The following is a 15,577-nucleotide window of genomic DNA, read 5'->3' as shown; positions in this document are numbered from 1 at the left end:
TACACAGTATTTTTTCCCCCTTAGAGGAGAAATAGGAGACCATAAAAAGAACTGTAAGTAGTCGGGTCTGCGTGGCCCATCTTCTATGGCTCCTCCTGGGTCAGGCGTTAAGACTGAAGCTGTTTGCACCACCTCTCCCTGTGATAAGCCTCATTTCCTCAATTCTCCTTGCCAGTCTATGCTACCGGAGGGGGAAACGCGGTGACGATGTAATTTACTTAGAAGTATAAAGAGCAATTTCATTCTCAATACTTTACCCAGTAAGAGCCCTGACGGAAGGGTCACACTACTTTCGCAATTGGAGGCATGACACAGAGGAAACAAATTTTCAAAATCATTCAACTGCTACGCTTCTCCGCTCGTATTACCCTTTGGAATCTGGATAGGCGCCCACGAAGGTATTTCCAAAACTAAAGCTCATGGCTACACACGTGATCTTTGAGCGTATTTTGCACGTGATTGGTCATGTGACCGAAGTTAGGCCAATCAGACTTGATCTCTCCTGGACTGCGAGGGAAGGACGGACTGAGAAGGACGCCACTGGGAGCTGATGCCATCTGGTGGCGGTGCGCGGGACTGCGGCTGAGGTCCGTGGGGCCGTCCTGGCTGCTAAGGCCAACGTCTGTGGTCTTACAAAGGCGTTAATAAAGTCTTTTATTCTGTGGCTTAACCTAAATCCTTCCAAAACCACTCCCCTACCCCTTATATTTGGCAGAATTGGTTTCTATTGCTTGTGACCAAAGATCCTTAATTAAGAAAATATATGCCTTCATGCCCATACAATAGTGTGAAGGATAAAACTAGAAAAACATCAGTTTCTTTCACTTGTCACTACCTTCTGTTATTCACTGTATTTATGATTAGAGGTACATTTAGAAATTCAAGAAGGAAGGAAGCCTTTGAGAGTTGGTACAGAATAATTTATGCAGGAACATGAGTTGGCTGAACCCAACAGTTTTCCAGTCTGTGTGCTCTTAGTATAGCTAAGACCTATATACTAAGCTCCTAAACGAAACCCAGTTCATATCAGGAATAATTTTTATGACCCTTAACCTTGATCTCTCACTACATTCTATCCTTCTTGGTATTTTTTTGAGGGTGGCATGGGGAAGAGGTCCTTAAAAAAAAAAGCTGTATGAACATTATATCTCCAATTTAAATTGTACAATTCAGTAGTTTTTAGTATATTTACAAGGTGGTACAACCCTCACCACTATCTAATTCCAGAACATCCTCATCCCCCTAAAAGAAAGCCCATGCCCACTGGGAGTCACTCTTCATTTCCTCTCCATCTACCTCTGGAAATGGCTAATCTATTTTCTGTCTCAAGGATCTGCCTATTCTGGACATTTCATATACATAACACATACAAGATGTGGCCTCTTGTGTCCTGCTTCTTTGACTTAACATGGTTTCATGGTTCATCCAAGAGGTCTTTTTAAAACACTTAATCAGGACTTCCTCAAATACAAAATACATCTCAACAAAAATACTCTTGCCATATGTAGGGACCCACTGGGATCCTTTAAGATCTTATGAGGCTTTACAACCAACTTTGTACTCTAATGATTTGTTGGGGGGCTGGGGAGTGGAGAAAAGAGGGGAGGAAGAGGAAAAGGAGGGAAGGAAGAGGGAAGGGAGGGAAGGAAGAGGGAAGGGAGGGAGGGAGGGAGGGAAGGAAGGAAGGAAGGAAGGAAGGAAGGAAGGAAGGAAGGAAAGGAGGGAAGGAAGGGAGGGAAGGAGGGAGGGAAAAATGAATGAGTGAATTCTTACAGGAAACAGTCTCCCTAATTAAAACAAAACCCAGAACCTTTTCAGCAGCATGCTGGAGCCATACCTTGGTCTTGTCCCTCTGTCTTATTATCACTCTTTTCCCTCACTTACTTTATAGTGTTTGGCACATAGTAGGCGCTTGATATTTTGTGTAAGGAAGGAATGAAGGAGGTTTGGTGTGAGAAGAGACTCTAGGTGGAGAGAAGGCAGGTGACCAAGCAGCCCTGGTTCTATTCCCTAGAGTTTTCCTAGGACTATGGGCAACATGACCGGTATCATCTTGATGGCCTTCCCCCTCCAACATTCTGGCCCAAGCAGAGTCACCGCTCTCGATCCACTTCCTCCTTCCTCTCTCACCTGGATTGTCTCGAAAGCTCCCTTAAAGTTCTTCCTGCCCACAGTTTTGTCTCCCTCCGATTCATTATCTATATTGGACTGATAGCGATCTTTCCAAACCATGGATATAAACTCATGTCATTAGCTACAATACTTCAGTGTTCCTCATTCCTCTTAGGATCAAGTTCATGCTTCTCCTCTCTGTAACCCTTCTCCTTCCCCTCCTCCTCACCCTCCTATCCTCCTTCTCCTTCTTCCTCTCCCCCTCGTCTCCTTTTTTCTCTCCTTCCCCTTCCTCCACTTCTTCCCTTTCCCCTCATGACTCACAAGGCCTAGCACGATCTGGCCTAGTCTCATCTTTTGCAACTATCCTCATGCCTTCTCCACCTTACCCTTTATAATCCAGATGGATATTGTCTTGGATATGTTGACTCTGAACTACCTAAAACACCTCTAAGTGGGGTGGTCCAGGAGGCATATGGGTATATGGGTCCAAGGCTCAGGACTAGAGCTGGAGATGTGGGTGTCACTACCATACAGAGATAGTCGCTGAGTCTGTGGAAAAGAGTGTTGAGAGTTTGCAGAGGCTCACGGCAGAACACTGAAGGACGCCAGCATTCCTGGAGGGGGCCTCAACCAGGAATGGTCTCTGAAGTATCCAGACTCCTTCATGATCCAGATCGAAAGAACTGGTTTTCCTATTTGCAGTTCATCCTTCCCCATTCAGTTTCTTTGGTAAGGAGATAAAATTCTGAGCCCTGCATCCTTTAATTCAACAATGGCTGTACATTATTACTGAAGCAAGCCCCAGCAGTTCAACAACAAACCAGAGTATTTGACGAGACAGACACTGAAGAGGCCAGTATAACCGAAGTTTGAGAGACAACATTAGGCACCCTAGTTACTCTGACCAGGCGGCAGCACAGATCCTCAAGTGATCCCCATCTGTGTCCCCCATCTGAGCCTCACCCCTGACAGATCACAGCTCCCAGCCTGCTTGGCCCCCATTTATTCTACTCACTGCTTGGGGTGCTCTAATGTTGCCACTTTTGTTCTTCTTTTACTGAAGTATAGTTGACATAAAATGTTATATTAGGGACGCCTGGGTGGCTCAGTCAGTGAAGCGTCTGCCTTTGGCTCAGGTCATACCAGCATCTTGGGGTCCAGCCTAAGTTCTGCTCAGCAGGGAGTCTGTTTCTCCCTCTCCTTCTGCCTGCCACTCCCCCTGCTTGTTCTCCCTCTCTCTCTGACAAACTAATGAATAAAATCTTTTTAATAATGTTATATGCATTTCGGGTGTACGGCAGTGATTGGACAAGTCGGTACACATGCGGTGCTCACAGAGGTGAATGTAGTCACCACACAGTGTTATCACAGTACTGTTGACAAGTTTGTTAGTGTTGCTTCTCACTGTGGCCCAGGCTGTGGAAGGACCAGAAAGGCTAAGGAGGGATTGGGGCAGGGAGGGAGCCATTAAATCATCTCCAGTTCTTACTTGCACTGCTCTCCTGTCAAGTGAAAGCCTAGAAGATTTGTTATTTGGAACATTAGATCTCTGGAATGGTAAGAGTTATACCAAAAAAGGATTCTTCTGCTAAATGATACAGAATTTGAACAAAATTAATTTGAACAAAATTAAGCAAGTCTCTTTAGGTTAAAAAAGAAAAGGAAGAAAATAGATTATGAATTTTTACATATGAGCTACCATCACCTTTATACTTATTCCGTAGTTGAGTTTCTCAGGCTGTTGGCTAAGAAGGGCAAAATGCTTTCTGGGGATATAGACAGATTCATGGTAGTGGTTCCAAGGACAGTGGACTTACATCCTTGAAATCATCAACATTTGTTGATTGTGATTGTTAAAATGGTATTTGTTTCATTTAAAGTGATAAACTATATTTGCATAAGAGATTGATTTTTATCCACTAAACTCGAGATACTCGGCTTCACCAACTTTATTCTGGAGTTTCTGTAGACTCTAATTGGTGTCTGAATTATTATTATTATTACTATTATTATTATTTTAAGTCAGAAAGCACCTAGACCCTTTGTCTGGACTTCTTCCTACAGGCTTATATTTTAATAAGCCTAGCAACTCTAACATTCATTTCTGAAAAGCATAGCAAATGTCATTTTTCTCTATCACTTGTCTGACAGATGGGTCTTCCCCATAAGTGTTTGACCACCAGGTGGGACCCCAGCGGAAATCCCAATAGGGCGTTGTCTTCAGATATGCAGTTTTCTGATGACTCTTAGATTTAGGAGGATACCTAGAGATTAACTAATCCTGTGCCCCCTCAATATAGAGATTAAGAAATTGAGGACTAGAGAGTTGAATTACCTGCGGTCAGCCAACAAGTCAGAGGCAGAACCAAGGCTACAATCAAAGGTTTGCTGTTTTTCCTATACTGCCTCTCCTTTTTTCACTTTATTGTGGGAGAATATACATAACAAAATATACTGCCTTAGCTGTTTTTAAGCATATAGTTCAGTGGCATTAAGGACATTCACCATCACCACCATCCATCTCCCAAAGCTTCCATTATCCCAAACACACTCTGTACCCATTAAGTAATTACTCCCATTTCTCCTCTCCGCCAAGCCCCAGGAGCCACGGTTCTTTCTGTCTCTCTGTATTTGACTAGTCTAGGCACCTCGTACAAGCGAAATCATCGGGTATCTGTCCTTTTGTGTCTGAATTATTTCACCTGGCGTCATGTCTTCAAGGTGCGTCCATGTTAGAGCCTGGATCAGAATCATCTGAGACAGCTCAGATCATACAGAATGTATTACAATAGGGCACATAGCATTCTTTTTTAAGGCTGAACAACATTTCACTGTACGTATATGCCACATTTGCTTTATCTTTTCATCTGTCAATGGACTTTTGGGATTTTCCATCTTTTGACTGCAGTGAATGATGCTCCCCTGAAACAAATATCTGTTGAAGTCCCTGCTTCCAATTATTTTGGGTAATTGAGGGATCATATGATAATTCTCTGTTTAATTTTTTGAGAAACCACCATACTGTTTCCCACAGCAGCTGCATCAATTTACACTTCCTCGCTTTATTTTTTTGTGTACAGTAGAAGGAGTACTGGATGGGAAGTTGCCAACCCACCCCCGGGATTGATGAGCTGTGTAATATTGGCTAAGCTGCTCCACCACTCAAACCCTGCTTCCCCAGTCAGGGAGAGAGAAAATGACCTTTGGCATGCCAGCTTCACAGAATTGCTGTAAGAACTCAGCCAAATGAGATATACAGAATGCTTTATAAATAAAAACATTATTTAATAAAAGTTACCATTAGTCATTTATACTAAATTTGAGTCCAATCCAATGTCGAGGGAGAAAACCATACGCTATTAAGGAAGGGACTCATTAAAGAAATTTAATATCCAACAGAGACTTTGATCCAAAGGTCTTTTTTTCTGAAACCTAGGTGGTCTGCCCTAAACAGAGAGCACCGTGGCTGGGAGCAGTCACAGCCAGCTTGGGAGGAGCCGAGGGAAGGGCAAATCAGCGTGTCACAAAGCAGCCATGGGTCCATCAGCTGCTTCGGTTTGAAGGTCTGCCATCCACTGTTTTATTAGAGGCATTGAGAATTGTGTTTCTAATTTTCTATAAACACATCATTGCTAGGACAATGTGGCTTATTCCCTTTGATAATAAGAGTTGCTGAAATACGTCCAACAAATTTTTGTGTCTGAAGTTAAATCACGGGCTTCATCTTACTTATACAGATTACACAACGGGCTCCCAAGGAGAAAACGAAAGCTATCTACTGGCTTTTGGATACAGGGACGCCCTTTGGATTTTTGGATTTTAAGTATTAAATTTACTCTTTATCACAAATCAACTGTACAAACACTGATTTTGTAACCACTGTAAAGGATGCAACAAAAATAAGAAGAGTAGAGTCCTACTCTTAATGTGATCGAAGTCAGAATTGAAGATCCCAAAAGACTGATACAATGTTGCTAGACTTTATAACTAATGACAGAATTATTTTCAGTCTTTATGTTCACATACTAATGCTACTGTACATAGAGGACATCCTCTGGAAAGATTTTCTTCCTATTTTAAACACACTTAAAATTCTTCTGCCAACACTTTTTTGTGCCTAACTTAAATAGTATCACATTTTTTAAGACCATTAAAGGCCTGGTATATTTTTATGATGTCAAGCCAAGCTATTCAACTATTAAACAGAAAAGGTTATTGGGCCTAGAGCGTACCTGGTCATTTTGGTCAGGAAAGGAACTCTTCTCTTTGGCTCCAAAGTCTTATGGTAGGGACAGAGACACAAAATCAGTGATTTCTGAATCTGGTACCAAGGAGGGGTAAGGAGACCGCCAGGATAAGATTAAGGTGAGACTGAAGCACAGTGAAAAAGGGTGAATCCTGGGCAGAAAAATAACTGCCAAGAGAAATGGGGCCAGAGAATAGAAAGCAGGCACCCACTCGAGGTAGCAATTCCTTCTGAGATATCCCTCCAAAAATTATACTCTAGCATCTAAAAAGGAGGGCTCACTGCTTTGTAAAGCTCTGCATTCCGTATTAGACAGCCCTAGTTATTTTATTATATTTTATTTTATTTTAATTTTATTTTATTTTCATCATGTTAACTGTACTCTTTAATCCCCAACACCTATTTCACCCATCCCTCCACCCACCTCCCCTCTGGTAACCATCAGTTTGTTCTCTACAGTTAAGAGTCTTGTTTCTTGATTTGTTCCTCTTTCTTGTCCCTTTTGCTCATTTGTTTTGTTTCTTAAATTCCACATATGATGAGATCATATGGTATTTGTCTCTCTGATTGATGTATTTCGCTTAGCATTATACTCTCTAGTTCCATCCATGTTGTTGGGAGACAGCTCTATTTTTTTTAGATGTTCTTTAATTTAGTATTCAGCAACAAGAGAGATAGTAAATAATAAATCACGGTCCAGCCTTATGTTGGAATACTATTCAGCCAACATAAATGATGCTGCTATAAAAGAATATAGAAATAATACTTGTTGATTTAGGGAAATGCTTATAATACATTGTTATATGTACCTCAAGACCCTGGTTCGGGGTGTGTGTGTGTGTGTGTGTGTGTGTGTAGACAATGGAAAGATAGACACTGAACCGTGAACAGTGTTTATTTCTGGGTAGCAGGAGCATGGATGATTTTTATCTTCTCCTTTATGCTTTTTTGCATTTTTAAAAATTGGATTTTACCACTAAAACCCTCCTCTCAAATGATCTCTGGTGCTGGCTTCTCACAGAGCAGCCACATAAGCCTCCAAAGACCTTCATTAAAGAATGAAGAAGGTAGAAGAAAATGAAGGAAGAAGGCATCTTGTGCTCGGGTCTGCAGAGATAAACAGAGAGGGTGTCTCTGGAGCCCCTTTGGGTGCACACGCCTCTCCCCTATTCTCTGCTTGCATCGGCCCTCGCTGGTGAAGCAGGCAGGCGTGCTGGGACACGCTGCAGGTTGGCTTTGCTTTCCGAGAGGAACCATTCTGCTCTGGTGAGTCCCAGAAAGTTCCCAACTTCCCCTGCTCAGCTAAATCCTTTTATTCTCTCTGCGGATGAAATGGTAGACCCCTGCTGGGTGGAGAATACCAAAACTCTGATAAAATGTCCTTAATATGCACTGAAGAGAATATCATAATGTTTGTGATGACAGTTTGCCCTAAATTGGCCCATGCTGTCTGGGTGTGGTCAATAAGGCCCAGAAAGGCCTTGAAGTGTCCAAAGAGCAGAGACAGGGGATTCACTTACACAGTTCAAGGGCTTCACACACTGGCTTCTATGGCCCTTTGTTTTTGTTTTGTTTTGTTTTTAAAGATTTTATTTATTTATTTGACAGAGAGAGAGACAGCCAGCGAGAGAGGGAACACAAGCAGGGGGAGTGGGAGAGGAAGAAGCAGGCTCCCAGTGAAGGGCCTGATGCGGGGCTTGATCCCAGCACTCCGGGATCATGCCCTGAGCCAAAGGCAGATGCTTAACAACTGAGCCACCCAGGCGCCCCTATGGCCCTTTGTTTTATGCTGCTCAATGTCTCTGTGAGCCCTAGAGAGTGAGAGCCCCATCTTCATGCAGCCAGACAACCTGTTTGGATTTCTAACCCACACTTGAAGGTCTCAGAACTCCAGCAGAACTCCCTAAGAAAATACTACTGCAGTTTTAATGTATTTTTAAATATTAAAAAAAAAAAAACCCAAACCAAAAGAACCCCAAAGCTTTTGTTATGTTAAGTGTAATAAAATATAAATGTACCAACTTATCAACACAAATAGATCAGACCAAACAATACCAAATAAAGCAGAGAAAAAAAAAACCCTTTTTAGAAGCTAAAAAAGTTCTGTGGTATAATTTCTTAACTTGATCATTCTATTTTTAAACTTTCACACTCATTAAAAAAGTTTGAAGCAGAGTATCATATTAACACAACTTTATTGCTAACTGAAGAGTCCCAATACTTTAAATCATTGTCCTTTCCATCCTGAGGAAGAGAAATGAAAGAGAACAGTTGCCCAAACCAACCTTCTTAGCATCTTGAAGCAAACACTCAACTCACTTTCTATCTTGTCCTTTTAAAGTGGGAGTACGGATGGTTCCATCATTCCCTCTCCTCTCTTGCATTAACATAACTCCATCATTTCTACTGATCACGTCGAGTCTTACTACAGTATTTGTCCTAGCTTATCTATTTCTCCTCCTGAAGACAGGGATCACATCGGAACAGATGGAGCAATGTAGGACCATGCCCCAGCAAATTGGAAGTGATACCCCACAGGCAATGGTGCCGCTGGTCAGAGCCCTGGGTAATGCACATCCCAGACACCAGCATATTTGTGTAAGAGTAAACACCTTGGGTAAAGAATCGATCCATCCCACAGCATCTAGGTAAACAGCTGAAATGAATTTTCAGCTGAGTTTTCACAAAGCTTTTTGCAAGTTTTTTTGCCTTTGTTACATTATGAAGACAATGCAGGTTAACTTATCATGGACAATCACATCCGTTCTCTGCACCACTTTGCCCACAGAAACCCAGCCCAATATGGTAACTGGAAAAATTCTGCACCGCGCATTTTCCCTTGAAAAATAAAGAAAACAATGATTCTGCCATACTCGGAGAAGAAAGGCAGAGCCATTCCCCAAGGCCCTCAGAAAGCCATCTGGCTGCAATCTTTCCCGGAGTTTTCTGGCCCAGAGACAAAGCACATTTATATGGGATGGATCAACACTGTCACCCAGCGGACAGACAGCAAGGCGGGCTGAGGCTGAGCCTTGCTCTTTGCTTGGCAGCCAGCGTTTGAATAGGAACCTATTTGTCATCGGTGATCACATATTCTCTTATAGGGAACTGGGAGGATCTCAGCTGACAAGACTTTGATCTGGGATGCGTGCAGCTTAAGGAGGACATACATTTTTATTGTGCCTATGTTTTTTTTTTTAAACCACCAGTAAATTTATAGGAAGCATAGACTATATAACCAACCAAGCAAGTCTGCCAAGACTCACAGGATCAAATAAATAGGCTTGCAGAAGCAGGGAGGTATTTGATTACCTGCCAGGTATGTGGGAAGATTTCTCTACCAGAGAATAAGACTTATTGTTCATTGTTCATAGTGACAGTGGATGTGTATTTTGAAAACTAAAGATTTATTTTTTGGGGGGGTGCATATGTGGATTGAAATCTGAGGTTATTCACTTTACTAGAATGATATCAGTAGATGAAATATTCTTGCTATCTCTCTTTTATATATATCTCAAAAGACAGGCATGGATGCAGCCTCTGCCCCATCTCATTCCTCCTAAGCCTCTTTATTATTATTATTTTTAGTCTTTTATTATTATTGCTATTATTTGAGAGAGAGAGAGAAAAATGGGGAGGGGGGCAGAGGGAGAGGAACAGGGAGAGGGAGATAGAGTCTCAAGCAGACTCCCCACCGAGCACGGAACCCGAGGACGGGATTGATCTCACAACTCCAAGACCACAACCTGAGCCGAAACCACGACCTGAGCTGAAACAAAGAGTTGGACCCTTAACCAACTGTGCTGCCAGGAGCCCCAAGCCTCTTCAGTCTTAACTGTCATTCAACACTCTCAACAAACAGGCTTACTTTTCTATTAAGGTGAAAGGCTCTTTGCCTTAAGCCTTTCTTGATAAATGTACCTTTAGATTAGTTTCTCCCCAGCTGGGACTCATCCACAAACTGAAAGCACTCATCTGGCATCACTTTACACTTCTGCGGTACTGGGGGGCTGAGACTCACCTGGTAGCAGCGTCTGTAGCATCTCAATTAAAAGTGAAGTCTCCGCGCATTGGAGGGAAATCTGGGTTTGAATCCTAACCCCACCACATGCTAGCTAGCTCCTTGCCTTGGACAGGTTACTTAATTTCCCTAAGCTTTAGTTTCCATCTCTGTTATCAGGGATAATATTAGCACCTACCCCCTCACAGGTTAATCCCTGCTGTGGGGATTTAGGTAGGAAAATACAGATGAATAACAGCACAGTGCCGGGGCGCCTTGTAACAGCTCAATGAACATTAGTGTTAGCATTATCACAGCAGTCACTCTAACTATTCCTAAAGTGCAATTTTTATAAAGTTTCTCTAGAGTAGCAGATGAAACCATGATATTTTTTAGATAGAAGGACCCTGAGAGGGCATCCAGTCATTGCTCTTCATTAAAATCATCCAGGGAAGCATGCATTTATTTATTTACATTTTTAAGAATTATTTACTTATTTATTTAAGAGGGAGAGAGAGCACGAATGAGCGAGTGAGCATGGGAAGGGGCAGAGAGAAATTTTAGCTGACTCTCCACTGAGCATGGAGCCGGATGCGGGACTTAATCTCATGACTCTGAGATCACCACCTGAGCCAAAATGAAGAGTTGGACGTTTAACAGACTGAGCCACCCAGGGGTCCCTCCAGGGAAGCTTTTAAAAAACACTGAAATCCCCAATAGCCAGATGAAAGAATATTTATTATATGAATCCTTTTAGATGAATTCTAGAAAAAGCAAACCTAATCTATAGGGACAGAAAGCAGATCAGGGATTGCCTGGGGATGAAGTTGGAAGGAAAGGGCTGAAGGAAACTTTCTGGGGTGGGGGAAATACTTTCTGTCCTTTTTTTAAAATTTTTTTTAAAGATTTTATTTATTTATCTGAGAGAGAGAGCACAGGAGGGGAAGCGGAAGATGGAGAAGTAGGCTCCCCACTGTGCAGGGAGCAGAACGCAGGGCTCCATCATGACCTGAGCCAAAGGCAGATGCTTAACGACTGAGCCATCCAGGTGCCCCTTTATTTCCTATCTTGATTGTGGAGGTAGTTACATGAGTATGCACATTTGTCAAAAGTTTTTGAAATTGTACAATAAAGTGAGTGCATTGTATTATATGTAAAATGTAATAAAGTTGATGTAAAGCGATGCTGAGTCTCATCCACAGGAATTCTGATTTAACTGTTCTAGGGTGAGGCTCAGAAATCATTTTTTCATGCAGCTAAGGCAAGAGCCAGTGGTGAGAGCCACCGATCTAATCCAGTCCTCTCCACCTCCAGATGAGATCAATCCAAATATATACAGCTGGTTATAGTGGAAGGTGTAGGACTAAAAACTGGGTCTCCAGGGGCGCCTGGGTAGCGAAGTCAGTTAAGCACCGGAATCTTGATTTTGGCTCAGGTCTTGATCTCAGAGTTCTGAAACTGAGCTCTGCGTTGGGCTCCACATCGGGCTCCATGCTGGGCATGGTGCCTGCTTGAGATTCTCTCTCTCCCTTTGCCTCCTCCACCCCCCACCCCTGCCCCATGTGTGTGTGTGTGTGTGTGTGTGTGTGCGCGTGTGCGCGCTCTCTCTCTCTCAAAAAACAACAAACAACAAAACCAGGTCTCCAGATTTCTTGTTTTCCTAGCTTTTCCTTCTTACCTTTACTAATAACACTGCTTCTCCTTGAACTCCCCTCTCCTTTTTACCTCTCTTTATGGAAACCCCTTCAAGATTCAGCTCACATCTCATAACTCTCAGGAAGCCATAGACTGTAACTCTCTGCCCTTGAACTAGGAGCTCCTTGGCAGGAGAGGCTGTGGCTTTTTTTTTTTTTTTTCCTCAGAACTAATATTATGCTTGGCACAGGACAGATATTCCACACACATTTGTTGAACTGAAAAATTGGTGGAAGGGAATTAACATTTAATAAGTACCCACGATGTGCCAGGAATTGAAATGAGCACTTTATGCATGTTATCTCACTGAATTTTTACGATTTTATGAGTTGGTTATCATTTTCCGTTTTTGTAAGCGGGGGAAATAGGCTCAGAGAGGCTTAGTAATTTGCTGAAGGTCACACAGCAAGCACGTAGTAGAACCAAGGTCTGGACTCAGGTGTGTTGATTGTCACAGTTCATACTAGGCTGTCTCAGTCATAGTAGTTACTCTATTCAGTCTTCAAATTCGGATATTATGTATCCTATCCCCTCAATTAGGTTATAAGCTTCTTAAAAGCAAGAATTAAATTTTAGCATTTATAATCCCACGTCAACTCATGAGGTAGAAGATTTGATCACCTCAGTGTTAAGAGAGTATTCAGTTTTTAACCCATTAGAGAAATTGTAACGATAATCCAACAGTTAGAAGAATATCCACAGCTTTAACCTGCACTTATAGTGTAGTCAAGGGGGTACCGCAGAGGGTTGTGATTCGAGCTTATCTATTTCTTCATTCTCTCCTTTCTTTTTTATGAATAATCTCTAAGTCATGCAAGCACCATACACCACATCATTCACATATAACAACACAGTAGGTTGGTTAAAACGGTCATATATCTCAAAGCACGTACCAAAAAAATTCCTGGAATGACATTGTGCCTTTGAACCAGAAGCGGACAACAGCCACCAGTAAGTTTACATGCAGAGGTGATGTTGTATTTGAGCAATCGAAAGGGATCTGAACAACTCTACAAAAGCAAAAAGTTGTAAAGACATTAAATCCCAGGTAACAAATCCCTTGTTTCATTCAGCAGTATTTACATCTCTGAGCCAACAATTCTAGACCCTATTCTTACCACTTCATTAGGAATACCTTCTTCATAAATTTATCAAAGACCTCTGTATTGCCAAGGCTAGTGGACATTTTAATGTTTCTTCTATTTCTTGACCTCTTTGAGGCATTTGCAATTACTAAACAGTCCTTCTTCTCAAACTCTCTCCTGTGCTTCTGTGGTCCCACTCCTCTGTTTTCTTTCTGTTTCTCTATCTCTTCCATCCTCGTCTTTGTCAAGCACAATTTTTCCTCTACTTGACCTCTAAATATCTAAAATCTCTAATCTTGCCTTCTGCTATTCACTCTCTTCACATACCCCTTGGGTAACCCATACTTTTAGCTACTATTTCTGTGTACCAAATGTTTTCCAAAGCTAGTGCTCTCCTCTGAGTATCAGACTTGTGGGTTGAATTGCCTACCTCTTGATGTCTGCATTTTGATGGTACCTCCAACTCAACATACCCAATCTGAATTTTTCATCTTTCTCTTCATTCTTTTTTTGTTTTGTTTTTATGTTAAGGAAGATCTATGCCCAATGTGGGGCTTAAACGCATGACCCGAAATCAAGAGTCCCATGCTCTACTGACTGAGCCAGCCAGGCACCGTTCTTCAAACATTCTTATGGTGGATTAAAGATGTCTGTAAATTCTTTACCACTCTACCTATCGAGAGATGGAAGCCTACTTCCACTCCCCTTGAATCTGGGCTGGCCCTGTGATAGGCTTTGACCAAGACAGCATAACTTTTGAGGCCAGGCCTTAAGAGGTCTCCAGGTTCCATCTTCACCTCTTGGAACATTCCTTTTCAAAACACGGACATCATGTTGTGAGGAAACCTGACTAACTCTTAGAAAGCCAGGCCCTCATGAGGAGAACAGAGTCTCCTGGCCGATAGCCATTGCTGAGTTCCTAAATCGCAGCAGTACCACCTGCCAGCCATTTGAACGAGGCTTTTCTTGAATCCTCCAGCTGTATTCAAACTGGCCCAGCCAATGCTGTGTGACGCATAGTCAGGTCATCCCTGCTAGCCCTGACAGGTCATGAGCAAACATGTAGTTGCTGTTCTAGGATCGTAAGTTTTGGGGGTGTTTGTGATGTAGAAATAGATAACAGATATTTCTTATCCTCATCCTTCTCAATTCCCAACCTCAAAAAATGGTACTGCTCTTCTTCTAACTATGCAAACAAGAAGCTGGGAGACATCTTAAACTCTTCCCTCACTCAATGTATCGAACCTTACAGAGTCTCGCTTCTCACTACCACTCAGACTCAGCATCCTTTTCCACTCCCACGGCCACTGCCTGACCATTTCTCACCCAGGTAAATGCGATACAAGGTCTGTCATTCCGATTTTTTCTGGAACATTCTGTCAAAACGATCCTTCTAAAATACAAAAACTCTTCATGTCACCTCTCTGCTTAAAATCCTTTAATGACTCCTCTTCCTTTTCAAGAAGAGTTGGGGTTCTTTATTGAACTTCACAGTTAGGCTTCTGCTACCTTCATTAGCTAACTCCGTCAATGTGCACACCACAATACTGATGCCTTTCCCACCTCCCAGGTTCATCCTGCAACTTGATATCCTCTTGCCTTCCAATATGCAGTTTTCCAACATGCCTTACAAAATGCAGTTTGTGGGAAATACTCAGTTAATTCTTACTAGTCTTACAAGTCTTACTAGTCCTACAAGCCACTTCTTGCCTGTTGATACTTCTGACCCAGTCACTCGTGACTGTTCTCTGGATTGTCTTTTCCTTGAGGTCACGATCAGGGTCTAATTCTTCAGGCTAAAGAAACATTCACTCATTTGTTGGTTCATTTATTCACTTGACAAATATGTTTTAGATGTTAACCATGTACTCAGCCCTGGGATAGGCACTAGGGCTATAGTGGTGAACAAGACAGGGTCTTGCCATCAAGAGGCTTCCAGCTGTGGGCAGAGGAAGCTGGCTTCAGGGCAGGCTGGAAGGGTGGGGCTGCCACTCCCAGAACCAGTGCTCCCCGTGCTCCCAGAACCCACCCCATAGCCCCTGTGGCTCAGGCTACCCTTCTAGGAGCTTTGTCTACACCCATCATGCTTCCACCAGAGTATCTGGTGAATTCTCATTGCTGTCCAGCTTCCAAGTGCAGCTTAACAATTTCAGCCTCCCAGTTCCCTGGTTAGGTGGAATGAAAGAGAATGAAGAGGGAGCCAAGACCCTGGTCTGACCAGGCCACCCTTTTGATGAAGACGAGTTCTCAGGTGAATCTTCCTCATTCTTATTCATATTCCCTTTAGGGTTTCTGGTATGAGAACATTCCCTTCATTTTTATGATCTAAAAAAGAATCTAGGGTACCCTGGGGTACCCAGCCAATTATACCTGCATTCTCTTTCTTCACCATTCAAAGTTACAAAATGACATGTCACTTTCCAGCAAGGTTGCTAT

General features: G+C 42.5%; 1 protein-coding gene across 1 annotated transcript in view; it reads right to left on the bottom strand.

The window, feature by feature from the left end:
- The window catches only part of LOC113256142 (uncharacterized protein C3orf20 homolog), a 159,241-nt gene that overhangs the window by 70,746 nt on the left and 72,918 nt on the right, over nt 1-15,577 (bottom strand). The window contains exon 10 of the mRNA XM_057316550.1: nt 12,950-13,066. Coding sequence (XP_057172533.1) covers nt 12,950-13,066 — 117 coding nt within the window. The remainder of the gene's footprint in view (nt 1-12,949; nt 13,067-15,577) is intronic.

Source organism: Ursus arctos, unplaced genomic scaffold (genome assembly GCF_023065955.2).
Source record: "Ursus arctos isolate Adak ecotype North America unplaced genomic scaffold, UrsArc2.0 scaffold_21, whole genome shotgun sequence".
NCBI classification, from domain to species: Eukaryota; Metazoa; Chordata; class Mammalia; order Carnivora; family Ursidae; genus Ursus; species Ursus arctos.
Note: the sequence above shows the minus strand (reverse complement) of the source record. Positions and strands in the feature narration are given on the sequence as shown.